This window comes from Pleurodeles waltl, chromosome 11 (assembly GCF_031143425.1).
Source record: "Pleurodeles waltl isolate 20211129_DDA chromosome 11, aPleWal1.hap1.20221129, whole genome shotgun sequence".
Lineage (NCBI taxonomy): Eukaryota > Metazoa > Chordata > Amphibia > Caudata > Salamandridae > Pleurodeles > Pleurodeles waltl.
In genome coordinates this window covers 375582300-375598044 of record NC_090450.1, presented here as the reverse complement: position 1 = coordinate 375598044, position 15745 = coordinate 375582300, and the positions used below count along the sequence as shown (strand labels likewise).

The following is a 15745-nucleotide window of genomic DNA, read 5'->3' as shown; positions in this document are numbered from 1 at the left end:
GCTCAACTTGTCTCTTGTCAGTGTTCTGGCTTATTTCAGCGCTGATGCTCGGAAAATCTGAGGGAAGGCAGCTCCTCATAGGAGGTTCTAGAGGGGTGAGGCAATCTGATTGGTTCAAGTTTGAGTCTATTTTGCAAAACAACTATGATGGGTTATTATATTGAAGCCTAGTCCATGTAGTGTGTGCATACGTTTTCAGGCCTGGTTTTTTATATTCCACTGGGGACTCCCATCTCGCCAACGGGGGTAGTATTCAAGCATGTGAATCTATGAAAGCTTCCAATACTGGAGAACTACAGTTACAGGTAAGTAACTTATTTATTTTGGTAACACTGAGTATTGTCTTTCATGTGTGTAAGTACTGTGTGACTACAGTGGTATTGCAATAGCTTTGCATGTCTCCTAGTTCAGCCTTGGCTCCTTTGCCTACAGCTACCTCCAGAGAGCCTGGCTTCTAGACACTGACTACTTTTCACTAATAAGGGATAACTGGACCTGGTATAAGGTGTAAGTACCTTAGGTACCCACTACAAACCAGGCTAGCCTCCTATAACCCCCACCTAGGTAAGTAAAATGTGTAGAGGGGAGCTGGGAGTACTAGAATACGACGGAGATAAGTAACGCAGTACCCCCCTGGCGACCAGGAATGCAGGATTAAAACACTAGATTGTCCCCAAAACACCCTAAAGGAGGAAAAGAAGAAAAAAGAAGACACCCAGAGAAGACTGTAAGAAAAGCAGCAGTGGATTCTTGAAGAAAAAAGACCTGTGGAGAGAGGGGACCTAGTCCAAGAATCACAGTGGAGTCCAGGAGGGGTAGGAGCTACAACCCACCCAGTGGTGGATGCAGGAGTTCGTCGACGTGATGGTCAGTACTGCAACCCTGAAGCCGGAGAAGAGTTCCTGATGGATGCAGAAGATGTCCCACACCGGAAGGAAGATTGCAGACGAGTGTCGGTGCAGGAATTCCACCAACAAGCCTTGGCAAACGCACACTCTGGGTTAGTGATAGAGGTGCTGCCGGGGACCAGCAAGGCGCAGGAGGACTCAACCTAGGAATGGGAATCACAGGGGACCCTCAGCGTCGCAGGGAGTCCACAGGAACAGAGGCAGCACCCACAGGAGTCACAGAAGAAGCCCACACAGCACTACAAAGGTGGATCCCACGCCGCAGGAGAACCACGCAGGAGCCTGTACTTTGCAGGATGGGGTTCCGGAGGATGGAGATACACTTTGCCTGAAGATACCTTGGAGGAGATGCAAACAATCCTTGGCAGCTTCATGAGATGTGGTGCACGGGGGTACTGTGCTGCGTGGGAAGGCAAAGGCTTACCTCCACCAAAGTTGGACAGCTGGCAGAGAGGACCAATAGGACTACTGTGGACCACCACTTGTGATGCAGGATCCACGCACCCTCAGTAGGAGAGAGGGATCCATGCAGCCGGTCGTCGCTTGTTGTAGGTGGCTGCGGTTGCAGAGGAGTGACTCCTTTACTCCAGGGGAGATTCCTTCCTCTTCTTGTGCAGGCTGAAGAGTTGCAGTCTTCTGAAGATGGCCGGCAAGGGAAATGTTGCAAAGCTGGCAGGAGCCCTTCAAAGCAAACCAGTGGCCTGGGGAGGCTACCCTTCCCAACTCAGTCACACCTATTTCCAAAGGGAGAGGGTGTTACCGCCCTTTCCCACAGGAAATCCTTTGTTCTGCCTTCCAGGGCTTGATCAGATCAAGCAGCTGGAGGGCAGAAACCTGTCTGAGGGGTAGCAGCAGCTGGGCTGCCCGGAAAACCCTGTAAGACTGGTGGTGGCAATGTCGGGGGCCCTCTAAGGAGCCCCCAGAGTGCATGGAATCATACTTCCAATACTTGCAACTGTATTGGGGTATGAGTCCGACATGTTTGATACCAAACATACCCAGGTCTGGAGTTACCATTATGTAGCTGGACATAGGTAGCTAACTATGTCCAGTGCACCTATAAAATGGCGTCCCAGCACTCACAAAGTCCAGCAAAATGGGTTGTGGGGGCATCTCTGCTCGTGCAGGGGTGCCCTCACAGACAGGTGAGCTGAGAGGGCCTACAATGGGGGTGACTTGCAGTGATCTGTATTGCGTGCATCTGGTTCACGCAGACTGCAGTGGCAGGCCTGCAGAACCCTTTGCGAGGGCCCCCTGTGGGTGGCAGAATAACTGCTGCAGCCAATAGGGGTCTCCTGAAACCCCAATGCCCTGGGTACCTAGATTCCGTATACTAGGGACTTGCATGGGGAGGGCCAGTATGCCCATTGTGGGAAGAAAAGGGTACAATTTAGAGGCGAGAGCAAAACTGCTGGGGTCCTGGTTAACAGGAACCCAGTAGACACAGTCAAACATACTGACAATAGGCAGAAAATGGGGGTAACCATGCCAGGAAAAGAAGGTACTGTCCTACAGGGCCTTTAGCCACAAAGTGGCTAAAACAGCCTTAGGCAAGATGGGGTTAATTTTTCTGATGGTGACCTCAAGAGTAAGTGACATCAGGCATTTTTTTTAAATGAATAGCACCATACAATCGTGCCCACACACACTGGAACTGTTAAAAAATTAAATAAATAAAAAAAGCTGTAGGCATTGAGGCCACTTACGAAATAAATCAAGGCCTCCCTGACTTTGATACTTTTTTGTAAACACGATGATTGAAGAAGCTGTATGCAAACTTTAACCTTCAGTTTGACAGCTAACATCTAAGCAAAATGAGGGTTTGAACGCCATTAGCATTCATTGTGACTTTAATCAGTGACTGTGAACGATCACTAGGTCACAGTCATGGCAGTCTGACAGCATGAGCTTTGTGGATGAGGCGTACTTCCTTATGGACTAAGGTTATCACTTAAGGTTTCCACCACTATCATGGCTAGTGCTGTATCTTTTTCTATCAGCCCTCTTCCTTTCAGTAGTGTGTTGATTGTCTTATTTTTGTTTCATTTGAATACTGGATTACACAGCCTCATTCTGACATACATGCAACTTAAATTAGTCCTAGAACTGCAGTAAGTAGTTATCCATGACTCTCCCTCATAAGTCTTGCATTTTTTGTCTGAGAAACCATCATCCTTCGAGTTCTTGTGTTTACTGTGCTGGAGTGCATCTTATGTTACTGATAAACTGTTGCTAGTTTATGTGGAAAAAAGCGGTGGTCTCAAAGGAAACCCTGGATTTTTGACTTTGGACAGGAGCTGTAACACATAGATCAGAGGGATTCACTATTGATTGTGGTACCTGATCTGTCAACTTCTGTTGGTACCATTAAAACTAGGTTGCCATGCCCCTTTGTAAGTATTTTACCATCCATTTAGGATAACATTTGGGCATGTGTACCTGGGATCAGTTCTTCTAGGTAAAGCAACAATATGCAAACCATGACGGCTAACTGATAGCATCTGATTATATCACTCCAGACCCAGTTGTACAGTAATGCTGGGGTGCTTCTGCCTCAAACTTCTACCAAGAGATGGACAGGGCATCCAGAGGTTGATCAGATACCTCGTCCAGATTCCCTGAGCGACTGCCCAAAATCTCACATTGAAGGTTACCTCTTTATTGCTAAGGCCTGTACCTAGCACTGGTGCTTCAGTACAAGGAGTTTTATGAAACCAGCTTTGTTCTACTAGATAAATTGTTTTTCAGGGGAAGTTGCTTTACGCGTTTCCCCCCATACCCTTGATTCCTTGGATTCTGAGGAAGATTCTCCAAGATCGGGCTCAGGTCATTTTAATAGCTCCAGATTGGCCGGGAAGGATGTGGTACACGGACCTTCACCAACTCTCACTGTGCCCTCCCCTCTGTCTCCCTCTCAGGGCAGATCTCCTCTTGCAGGGGCAGGTTCTACATCACCACCTCCAGAGCCTGCACCTACATGCCTGGAGATTGAACGGGGCAGTCTGAGTTCTTTCTCGCTCCCACCAGAAGAAGTGGATGTTATTTTATTGGCCAGGCGACACTCCATTAAGACTGTTTATGCCGGTAGGTGGGCAAAATTTGTGGCTTGGTGTGGAGAGAAACAAATTGATCCCTTTAGGGCCCATCTGTCTGATGTTCTGTTGTTTGCTTTAACTTTAGCACAGAAGGGTTGTGCAGTTGCGATTGTCAAAGGCTATTTGTCGGCACGGTCAGCCTTTCTTTGCCTTCTGGATCAACCTTCCTTGTTTAAATCACCTATTGTTGTTAGGTTCTTGAAAGGTTTAACAAATACATTTCCTCCCACTCAATTTCTTATGCCTCAGTGGGATTTAAATCTGGTTTTGACTTTTTTAATGGGTTCACCGTTTGTTCCCATGCATTCTTGTCCTTTAAGATTATTAGTCTTTAAGACAGTTTTCCTGATAGCTATCACGTCTGCTAGGTAGGTGAGAGAGCTTCAAGCCCTTAGTGTTAAAACCTCCCTTTATGTCATACTTCCCAGTGGTGCTGAAAACCAGAGCGGCTTTCCTTCCTAAAGTTGTCACTCCTTTCCTTATGGGGGAGTCTGTAACCCTTCCATCTTTCTACCCTCCTCCTCATCCTTCAAAGGAGGAAGAAAGACTCCATTGTTTGGACCCCAGAAGGGCTCTCAGATTTTATATTGAGAGAACCAAGGACTTTCGGTTGGAGGACTAACTCTTCGTTAGATATGTAGGAAAGATGAAAGGCAGAGCGGTCCATAAGAGAACCATATCCAGGTGGGTCATTCTTTGCATTAAGTTCTGTTACTCGTTAGCAAAGAAGGTTCTTCTTGAGGGTATCAGAGCTCATTCTACCAGGGCTAAGTCTGCCACTTAGGCCTTGGCTAGAGGTGTTCCGGTGGGGGATATTTGCAACCAGCAACTTGGGCTTCCCTCAACACTTTTGCAAACCATTATTGCTTGGACTCAGAAGTTAGGAGGGACAGCCATTTTGCATGTTCTGTGTTGCATGATTTCTTGGTGTGACCGGTCAGGCACCCACCTCCGAGTGCAGTACTTCTTTGGGACTCTATTAATAAGGTGAGGAATCCACAGATAGTTGTATCCATCAGAAGAACAAGTTACTTACCTCCGGTAAAGCATTTTCTGGTGGATACACTAGCTACCTGTGGATTCCTCACAGACCCACCCGCCTCCCCGTTGCCTGCCTGGTCATACCAAGACTTCTGTATTACAAGTGTATATATGTTTTGATAATTCTATATAGAAATGATTGTTGTAATTGTGTTACATCAGTATGGTTTTATGTATGTATTCATCTGAGCTATTGTGAGGTCGGTTTCCACCTGTTCGCCTCAAAGGCACGTAAAAAATGGGTGAAACTGACGTCTGCACGCCAGCGAGGACCTCTTACTGTCACGGTGACGTCAGACGGAGTCGCGTGCGGAGCCGTGCAATTGTGACATCCTCGCCGACGTGGAGAGCTGGGAAGAAGATTTTTGTTGAATGCTGGCGCATTGGGAGAAATCATAAGGTGAGGAATCCACAGGTAGCGTATCCACCAGAAAAAGCATTACCAAAGGTAAGTAACTTGTTCTTCTTCCCCAATAATGGTTAATGACGGCATATATCCAGCAGAACTGGAAAAACCTCATACATTTGCAGAGCATTTAATCCTTAATGCTGTTGAAGGGGTTTATACAGGTTCGCAAAGGACAAGAAAACTATTTTACAGCAACATAAGAAAAAAAAACGTGTAGATAACACCAAAACACTGTTAATTAATTGAATACTTTGAGGATATGCCTGGGTTCATAAGCCTTCTCTATAGTGGGAAATTTAGAGTCAACAGTGTTTTGTTGTAATATGTCATACATAAAGTGTAAAATGTGTACTAACAACTAAATCTTGTGTGTGACTGTTAGGACCTGTGAAACTGGATCCTTTGAGTTTTCCCAGGCTTCTAAAGCATGTCAGAAATAAAAATTAGCATATTCCAAGAAGCATAGATTTTTTTTTTTTTGATTTTTTTTTATCAAACTCCTGCTTCATGCAGTGCTGTTGTTCACCTCCTCCTGGAAGTCACTATGAAACATGCATTTCCAATAGGAAGACTGACGACTTTTATTGGCTGTGGACTCTGATGATCACACAGGTCCAATGCTTACTCAATATCAAGGATTGGTGCACCATGAACCTTTGCCTCAACATCCCCTGCATGCCCTCCAAAATGTCAGAATTCATCCCTGGAGTTCTTCAAAGAAATTTTAAAGGTTAATATAGGAACAATCAAGCTAATCTAAAACCAGAAAAACAAAATATTTGGGGCCTTGGGTCAGTGTTAGAGTTTTGTAGTCTTGAGCTAGTTTCACCTGGTTGATAACCTTTCTTATAGTAATTTTAGCTTAGCTCTTGGAAGCCATACAGATGTGGGATTGAATGTCACATATGAATGACCAGAATGCTTACATGTGTATCTTCATCAAGGAAGAGCTTCAATAAGTATTGTCGGTTTCGGTTCAAAAGTCAAATCTGTCAGTAGAGCTGTGTACCATGAAGCTGGTGGCAGATCTAGGACGGTGATCTGGGGTGGGGGGGTGCTCAGCCAGTTGTTGTCTACACTGGCTGCCAGAATGTGACATTTTATTTGTGGTTTGTGAAGTAAATTCCTGTGTGTGGGAATTGGCAGAGAAAATGGCCAGCTGATTAGCTGTGCTGCTTTCTATTCCCCCATTCTGTAGGCCTGGAGGGGGGGCTCTGTGCGACTACTCTAAGAGGGCAATTAGGTCTTGGGGCTGTCACCAGGGTGGAGGCAATCAGAGGCCATTGACTGGGTTGCCATGTACCGTGCCAGGTGCCCTTCTCTGCAATAGAGATTAAATTGCCCAATCTGGATTCTAGCGAAGATAGTCGGCTATGGATTTGTTGTAGCTTAGAGTCCAGTAAGTCATTAAACCAGATCTTCAGCGGTGCCCAAGAATCAGCGTTTAGGGGTTTGGTTTCATGATTCAGGGGCTGTAATTTTGAGGCTGGTTTATATTTTAACTTGGCAATCCTCCTGCGCCTTTTTAGTAATGGGCCAGAGTCAAGGGAGCCACTCAATGCATCTAGATAACCCGGGCAATCAGCAGCATTAAGGCCTACATCCCCCACTAAGTTGCCCATATCGGCTCCATCTAGATCCAATCAAGGGGTTTGAATGGCAGGAGCTGCAGAAGAAATATCATGCGATGGGAATTTGGCAGAACCGGTATTACATATAGCAGGGCTCAAGGGCTTTCTGGGGGGCCTATATTCAATATCCTCCACTACTAAAGAAAGGCGACGCTCTTCCAACTTAATTTCATTTGATACCTAATCTACTGTGCATACCTAAAAATTGTCAATGGAGGACCAGGGATGAGCTTGTGGGGTGGGAGTACAGCCCGTGGTCACCTTCCTGTTCCCTATTATGCCTCAACTTCCTCAAAAAAGGGGTGGGAGCTGAAGATACCTACAGCGCAGATAACGCAGAATTAAGCATGAAAAATATAATCTAAAGAGTGTGGGCCCAGCCTCTGATGGGCTAACACAGGCCCGTCTTGGCCCGGGGGCATCCTGCGTTGCCGGAAATGTGGGCAAATGTTATGTCCTTTTGGGTGCAAATGTCTGTACTAGCGGCATCCTGCTGCAATGGAGTCAGGGCCTGGAAGTGTGTGGCCCCCCCTTCGATGCGAGCTGGTGAGCGTCCCGTGCTGCGGGAAGTGCGGGCAAGTTTTATGCGCCTCCAGGCGCAAATGTCTGTCCTAGTGAAGTCCTGCAACAGTGGAGTCTGGGCCTCAAAGTGGGTGGACCCCCTTCGATGCGAGTTGGTGATGGTGATGTAATATATATTGTGAAGTATTGATGTCTGTGCCTTGTCCACATTTCTTCCCTTTATTTTCTATTTATTTACTTGAAATTTAGCAATCTGAGAAGGTACTTGTCCTTGACATTTTTAACAATAATGCTAATTGTTCTTTTTATTCTTACTATTCATTAAAAAAAAAGTTATTTTAATAATAAGACTTCAACCAATGTTTGCTTTTGTACAACCAAATGGGTAAGTTGTCATGTTTTTAGTGATCACCTTTCTGTTTAGATCTTCCATTAAGTGTACAAAAGCTGATTCACAGTCTGGTTGATTGAAGTCTTGCTAGGACCTGTGATGCAACCACCTTCAAAATTCGGCACAGAAATGAATTGTCTGTATTTTCAAGTGTGTTGACCCGGATTAAAAAAAATAAGGTATTTTGCCTTGTGGTTAAGTATTTAGTCCATAGTAAATGTATGCCATGTAATTGTAGCTTAAGTGCACCTGCTAGTCTTTTTTGACTGGGTGTGGATTTAGATGGCTAGAGTCAAATGTAAGGGCCATATTCCACCCTGCAGGAGGTTGGCTCTGTATATACTATCTCAAAGTAAAAGCTAGTGTGCACAGAGTCCAAGGGTTCCCCTTAGAGGTAAGATAGTGTCAAAATTAGATAATTCTAATGCTCTGTTTTGTGGTAGTGTGGTCGAGCCGTAGGCTTATCAGAGGGTAGTGTTAAGCATGTGCTGTACACACACAGGCAATAAATGAGGAATACACACTCAAAGAGGGCCAATAGTTTTTATATAGAACAATATATTTTCTTAATTTATTTTTAGAACCACACGTTCAAGATTTGAAGTAAATACAGAAAATTCAAGGTACTCCACATTCAGTTATTTCTAGGGAATTTCCTGTACCTTGGATAATATTGATAATGTAAAGCAGACCCTCGAAATGTTCGGTATAACTTAGAATATTTTTGTGAGATTTGTGATTTTCTTTGCTTCCGAAAAGGGAAATAAGTTTGAGCCCAATGTTGACTTTTACGCTTGTTGGAACAAAGCAGACTCCTAAAGTATCCACAAATGTCAATAAAATAGAACATGCAGAAACATTGTAAGTGTTCAGAATTAAAGTGTTTATTAAATTGTGAATAGGTCCTATTTATCTTTAAATCAAAGGAGCAGCCGCCATTTGTTTCGTAGCTGATGGCTGTTCCTTTGGGCAAAAGCTTGCAGATAATATCATTTGTATGTTCTTGTTTATAAATTAAAAGATAATATAAGCTATTGGCAGTGTTTTGATATATGTTCTTGTAGCATGATGAGCATAACAGACATCCAGGCAAATGTTTGATGCCTTGGCACATTCTCTCACCTAGTTTGCACTCTAGGCCTTTGTTAGAACTACAAAAATTCTGTCACAGTAATTAGGCTTGTGCCACCGTGTAGCTATTATTTTTCATGGTAGTTTTTGGCCTATTAGAAACCACTTTAAATGCCGAACCTAATGTTTTGTGCTGTGGTCAGATTAATAAAACACATTACTAAAACTCTTTTTCTTTAAAAAAAAACTTTAAAAAAATACAGTTCTTTGCCTAGTTTCTAGAAACCAGTCAGGTAAAATAGATTTTGTCTTGTATGGGAAAAGAACTGTCGAACAGGATTTCCGTTTTTCCCCAGTTGGTGTTGTGGGCCTCAGAGTGCTAGAGTTACTTTTTTGAAGTACCCACCTCACTTGCTGCAGATAAATCACGCATGTAGACTGGCACGGGCAATGCTTTAGTTCACACTGCCTTTCTTACACAAGATGCATACAAAACAGTGATTTCAGTGGAAGTTACCTACCAGAATCAAGACTCTGAAATACCAATTACATTTAAAAATGTGTATGAATGTATTGTTTTTTGTAATACTTGCAGGAAAAGAAGACACTGTTGAGTCAGAAATGACTATTCCAGGCCTAGACTGGGGAATGGAAGAGGTGCTGTTAAAAGACCAAAAGAAAGTGCCACAGAAGAAAGTGCCATTTGCAAAGCCCATCCCACCCCAGTTCCAGCAGGTAGTGCCAAAATTAAATACATGGTTTTCTCAAATACTGTTGAAGCACATATTGCTCAGACTGTAGGAATCGGTGAAATGGACTGGCACACAGAAAGAAAAGGAGAATACACATGCTATTTGTGTCTGCTTTGCATAGGTGACAGGCTTGCCCATCAGTTTTTAGCACCTTGACATTGCCCATTTTGAGTGGATCTATACATTGGCATGTTGGGACCTGCCCTGCCTATTTGTTTTTCAGTTGGGTCATGCATGAGATTTTAGCAATACAATGTCCTGGTATGTATATCAGATGCTCTTTTCCTCATGTGACTGATGTTCTGTCACCTTCACTGGATACTTATCCCTCTGCTCCTTCTCACGGTCTCTCAAAAAGTAGCCTCATCACACCATTCTTTTGCAGTGCTCTTCTTCTCTTGTCCTTCTGAATGCTGCCCCAGCGTCATCAGGTCTTTTTCACCCACAAACACTTATGCCAGGCATTCACAGAGGTTTCCCTTTTACTTCTAAAGTTTTGATATAGTAGTGCACTAGAACTTCTGGGGTGGAAAACATTGTAATTTATCTTTCAGTGAATTGAGTACTCAGCAAGAGGTAGTAGCTGGTGAATACATCACACATTCCTTAACTTACATCATATTGCCTGCTTCCATTACAGTGCACTGATGATGAAGCACATTTTCGTTCCAGTAGAGCACACTTGAGTACACATTACACAAATGTTTTTTACCATCTTGCAACAGTAGGTGGGCCAAACACTTAATTTGAATGTTATTGTGGCTGGAAGTGAGGCTGCGCCTGGCACCATGAAGCATGTGAACGTGATTGGCACTGGTGGGAAGAAATATTGCAAATGGTTGCCATGCTGTACTTGCTTAATGAAAGATGAGGCTTTGTATTGCTGTTCCAGCCTGATATGAACCCTTGCCCTACGAGGGAGAAAGGTTTGAACTGCTGCTGGCCTGGTTGCAACTTTGTAGGGCTCACAGGCTAGAGATACGCTGGCTGAATACTCAACAATTTTAGAGCTAACAAATCTGCCAATGCTCCTGTCCTAGCTGAAACAAAGGTAGCAGGGTAACTTTCCTTTTATTACATTGCCTCTTTTTTTACCCTGAAATGTTAATCACTAGTAATAATGAAAATTGAAGTTGCCTAGGACAAAATTCATGAAGGTCAGGAGGATGCATCCTTATGTAAACTAAAAAGATCAAGGGCTGCTGGGTTCTAGGAAAAGTACAGGATTGCATGGAGGGATGAGGACAGAAGAACATGAAGCAGGCTTACCCTCTCTTTTATGGTGTACACACACTGACCATCATGCTAGCCTTAGGACCAGGCTTGTGCAGTGTAGCTGCATATATGCTTTCATACTTATTATTTGTATAATTTGCCCATCTGTTCTCACAAATCCTCACTCATCACACTGCCAGGCAATAACTGCACCTCTATGGTCATCACACATGGCATGCACACTTCCCAGACGTGCTCAAACCAAAACACCCTTCCACCACACAACAGCTTGCAAACCATGTGTGTAAGCATTTCAGCAGCCCACATGGATAGTAAGCACTATGGAAATGCTACAGTACAATACAAGTTTTTCTTGACAGAAGAAAAAATAGCATTGCTATTGTCCTAGTATGTTTGATCTACAACTAAGGCAGTGTTGCACTACTACCTAGTAAGGAGAATTTTCATCAAGGTAAAACTCCCCCACTCTCTAGACTGGACTATACGTTTGCTCCCTTCCTGCATCCTGTGCTGCTCACCAGGCCCTGGAGCATCACCTGGACCCTGCAATTCTCTCAATTCTTCAGAGACCCAGTGCTGCTTCCACCCCTACAACCCTGCCCTTCTTCCACCCTTGGGCCCTGTGCTTCTCCTTTCCACTACCCTCATTTTGAACCTGTGCAGTTCCTCTCCAGGCCTTGCATTTTCCCCTCACTCATCAGGCTTTTCAACTCCTTACCCATCCATGGGCGCAGGAGCTCTCTCCACATTCCTTGCCCCACCCCTCCTTGTCCCAAGTGCTTTTCTCCCTGCACTGCTCTTCTCTCTTACTATTACCTCTAGACCCTGTGTTTTTTCCCCCCAGAATTCCCCATTTTTCTTTAAGCTCCTCTCCCTTCAACCCCTTGACCTGGTGCCTCTCTTCCCGTTAGGCTCCCAGCACTTCACTCACCCCTTCCAGATTTTGCTCTTCTCCCCACCCCTAAACTTTGCATTCCTCCTCCATTGGTATCTGCATGTTTATACCTTTTATAAACTGCACTTAAATACCCTGGACTCTGTACTACCCTCTTTCCACAGATACTGCTTTTCTACCAGCCACCCCCTCGCCCCCAACAACCCACCACCAAAACCACCTTCACACTTTTTTCTGGTGGTCCCCCAGGCTGTCTCACTCCTCTTCCAGACCCTAAACTGCGACTTCGCCCTTGGGCATAGCTTTATTCTTACACAAGCTCCGGAAAGGGCCAGTCATTTTCACTTGTGTGAATAGAAATTATTTTAACGCTTTCAGTAACACACTTCCAGCACAACATACTCCAAGCTTCCGTGTATTTAACTCGTAATGTAAAGATCCACCAAACTTAGTACAACTTGAAATGCCTTAGTGTAGAAAGTTGGCTCTGTATATACTATCTCAAAGTAAGAGATAGTGTGCACAGAGTTCAAGGGTTCCCCTTAGAGGTAAGATAGTGGCAAAATTAGATAATTCTAATGCTCTATTTTTTGGTAGTGTGGCCAAGCAGTAGGCTTATCAGAGGGTAGTGTTAAGCATTTGTTGTACACACACAGGCAATAAATGAGTAACGCACACTCAGACTTAACTCCAGGCCAATAGTTTTTATATAGAAAAATATCTTTTCTTAATTTATTGTAGAACCACAAGATTCAAGATTTGAAGTAAATACATAAAACACAAGGTACTCCATACAGGTAAGTTAGGAACTTTGAATTAGAGCAGTAACATACTCAGTTTTTGTTAAAATGGCAATAGGCTATTTTAAAAGTGGACACAGTGCAAAAATCAACAGTTCCTGGGGGAGGTAAGTAAGGTTAAGTTTCTGAGGTAAGTAAGACACTCACAAGTTCAGTTTCCTGGGCATAGGCAGCCCACCGTTGGGGGTTCAAGGCAACCCCAAAGTCACCGCACCAGCAACACAGGGCCAGTCAGGTGCAGAGGTCAAAGGAGGGCCCAAAACACATAGGCACCTACGGAGAACAGGGGTGCTCCGGTTCCAGTCTGCCAACAGGTAAGTACCTGCACCTTCGGAGGGCAGACCAGGGGGGTTTTGTAGAGCACTGGGGGGGACACAAGTAGGCACACAAAACACACCCTCAGCGGCACAGGGGCAGCTGGGTGCAGTGTGCTTAGCAGATGTTGGGTTTTCAATAGGAATCCATGGAGGGACCTGGGGGGCTCTTGCGGTGCAGGCAGGCACGGGGGGGCTTCTCAGGCCAGCCACCGACTGGGCTAGGCAGAGGGTCGCCTGATGGTCACTCCTGCACTGGAGTTTAGTTCCTTCTGGTCCTGGGGGCTGCGGGTGCAGTGCTTGGTCCAGTCATCGGGTTCTTTGTTCCAGGCAGTCGCGATCAGGGAAGCATCTGGATCCTCTCTGCAGGCATCGCTGTTGGGGTCCAGGGTGGTCGTCACAGGTTACTCACGCAGTCGTAGTCGCCTGGGAGTCCTCCCTACAGTGTTGTTGCACTGGAGCTCGAGCCAGGGGCGTCGGGTGCAGAGTGTGAAGTCTCACTCTTCCGGCGGGAAGAGTGAAGTCTTTGAAAGTTGCAAGAAAGTTGCAATATTGTTGCTGTTTTTGAACAGTGCCGCTGTTCTCTGGAGTTTCTTGGTCCTTCGGGTTGAGAGCAGTCGTCTGAGGCTTCAGAGGTCGCTGGTACCTGCAGGATGCGTTGCTGTGCAGGTTCTTTGAGTCTGGAGACAGGCCGGTAGGGCTGGGGCCAAGTCAGTTGTCGTCTCTGAGGGGCTTTCAGGTCAGCAGTCCTTCTTGTTGTAGGTTGCAGGAATCTGATTTCCTGGGTTCTGGGGTGCCTCTAAATACTAGATTTAGGGGTGTGTTTAGGTCAGGAGGGCAGTGGCCAATGGCTACTGTCCTGGAGGGTGGCTACACCCTCTTTGTGCCTCCTCCCTGAGGGGAGTGGGGCACATCTCTAATCCTATTGGGGGAATCCTCCAGTCTTGAGATGGAGGATTTCTAAAGGCAGGGGCCACCTCAACTCAGGACACCTTATGGGCTGTCCTGAATGGTGGGTGGCTCCTCCTTGTTTTTCTAATGATCTCCTCCAGCCTTGCTGCCAAAAGTGGGGGCGGTACCTGGAGGGGCGGGCATCTCCACTTGCTGGGATGCCCTGGGGTGCTGTAACAAAAAGCATGAGCCTTTGAGGCTCACCACCAGGTGTTATAGTTCTTGCAGGGGGAGGTGAGAAGCATCTCCACCCAGTACAGGCTTTGTTCCTGGCGACAGAGGGACAAAAGCATTCTCCCCATTTGGCCAGAAACTCGTCTGGTTGTGACAGGCTGGCAGAAACTGGTCAGCCTAGCACTAGGAGTCGGACTGGTGTTCAGTGGGCATCTCTAAGATGCCCTCTGGGTGCTGCATTTTACAGTAAATTCCACACTGGCATCAGTGTGCATTTATTGTGCTAAGACGTTTGATACCAAACTTCCCAGATTTCAGTGTAGCCATTATGGAACTGTGGCGTTCGTATTTTGACAAACTCCCGGACTATATACTCTTTATGGCTACCCTGCACTTACAAAGCCTAAGGTTTTGCTTACACTGTAGGGGCATAGTGCTCTTGCACATATGCCCTCACCTGTGGTATAGTGCACCCTGCCTTAGGGCTGTGAGGCCTGCTAGAGGGGTGACTTACCTATGCCACAGGCAGAGTGAGGTTGGCATGGCACTCTGAGGGGAGTGCCATGTCGACTTGGTCATTTTCTCCCCACCAGCACACACAAGCTGTTTGGCAGTGAGCATGTGCTGAGTGAGGGGTCCCCAGGGTGGCATAAGACATGCAGCAGCACTTAGAGACCTTCCCTGGCATCAGGGCCCTTGGTACCAGGGATACCATTTACAAGGGACTTATCAAGGTGTAAGGGCTGTGTCAATTGTGGGAACAAAGGTACAATTTAGGGAAAGAACACTGGTGCTGTGGCCTGGTTAGCAGGGTCCCAGCACACTTTGTCATAACTGGCATCAACAAAAAAACAAAAATCAGGGGGTAACAATGCCATGGAGGCATTTCCTTACACTTCGGTAATACTTGAGATAAAATATGTGATGGTAAATTATTGCCATCACTGGAAGTGGATGTGGCATACTATTTCACAGTGAGTGAATTTTAAGGTAGGAATGCATTGCATTAGCTTATTCATTTGATTAGTTATGGTAGCTACAGGCAGATAAAATAACACATAATGCAAATTTACCATCAATAGTGTTTTTTTAAGCTTAAGGGTACGTTTTTCTCCATTTTGAAGGCAGTGATTTTCTTTTTATATAGATGAACAGCCAACTCATGTTACATCCTTTTCTGGCCCACAGGCTTGGTGCCTTTTCAAGGCTGTATATCGCAATGAGTAATACAGTTTTTCAAGTCCATGTCTCAGTCAATAACATTTGTGAATGGGGTGACATTAGTGTTTCACTGTACTCTCATTACTAGTTATGATTATCGTAATGTGATACACTGGTGAAAAGATGTGATTGTGTGGGAAAAAACACTGTACTGGTAGAAAAACACTCAGTTTGTAACTCGTTGCACTTGATATGTGCACACAAAAGGCAGGTCAGGGAAAGACAGGTGTGGAGGGTGGATGCTTTATATTCTTAAGTCTTAGGGCACAGTCCTTTGGGAGGCCTCTGTGCATGAGATCTACCAGAGAATATTGTATTAAATATTCCCAGTAGA

General features: G+C 45.2%; 1 protein-coding gene across 1 annotated transcript in view; it reads left to right on the top strand.

Annotated features, from left to right (window-relative positions):
- The window catches only part of WDR33 (WD repeat domain 33), a 1025118-nt gene that overhangs the window by 709504 nt on the left and 299869 nt on the right, over nt 1–15745 (top strand). Inside the window, exon 14 of the mRNA XM_069213677.1 lies at nt 9664–9803. Coding sequence (XP_069069778.1) covers nt 9664–9803 — 140 coding nt within the window. The remainder of the gene's footprint in view (nt 1–9663; nt 9804–15745) is intronic.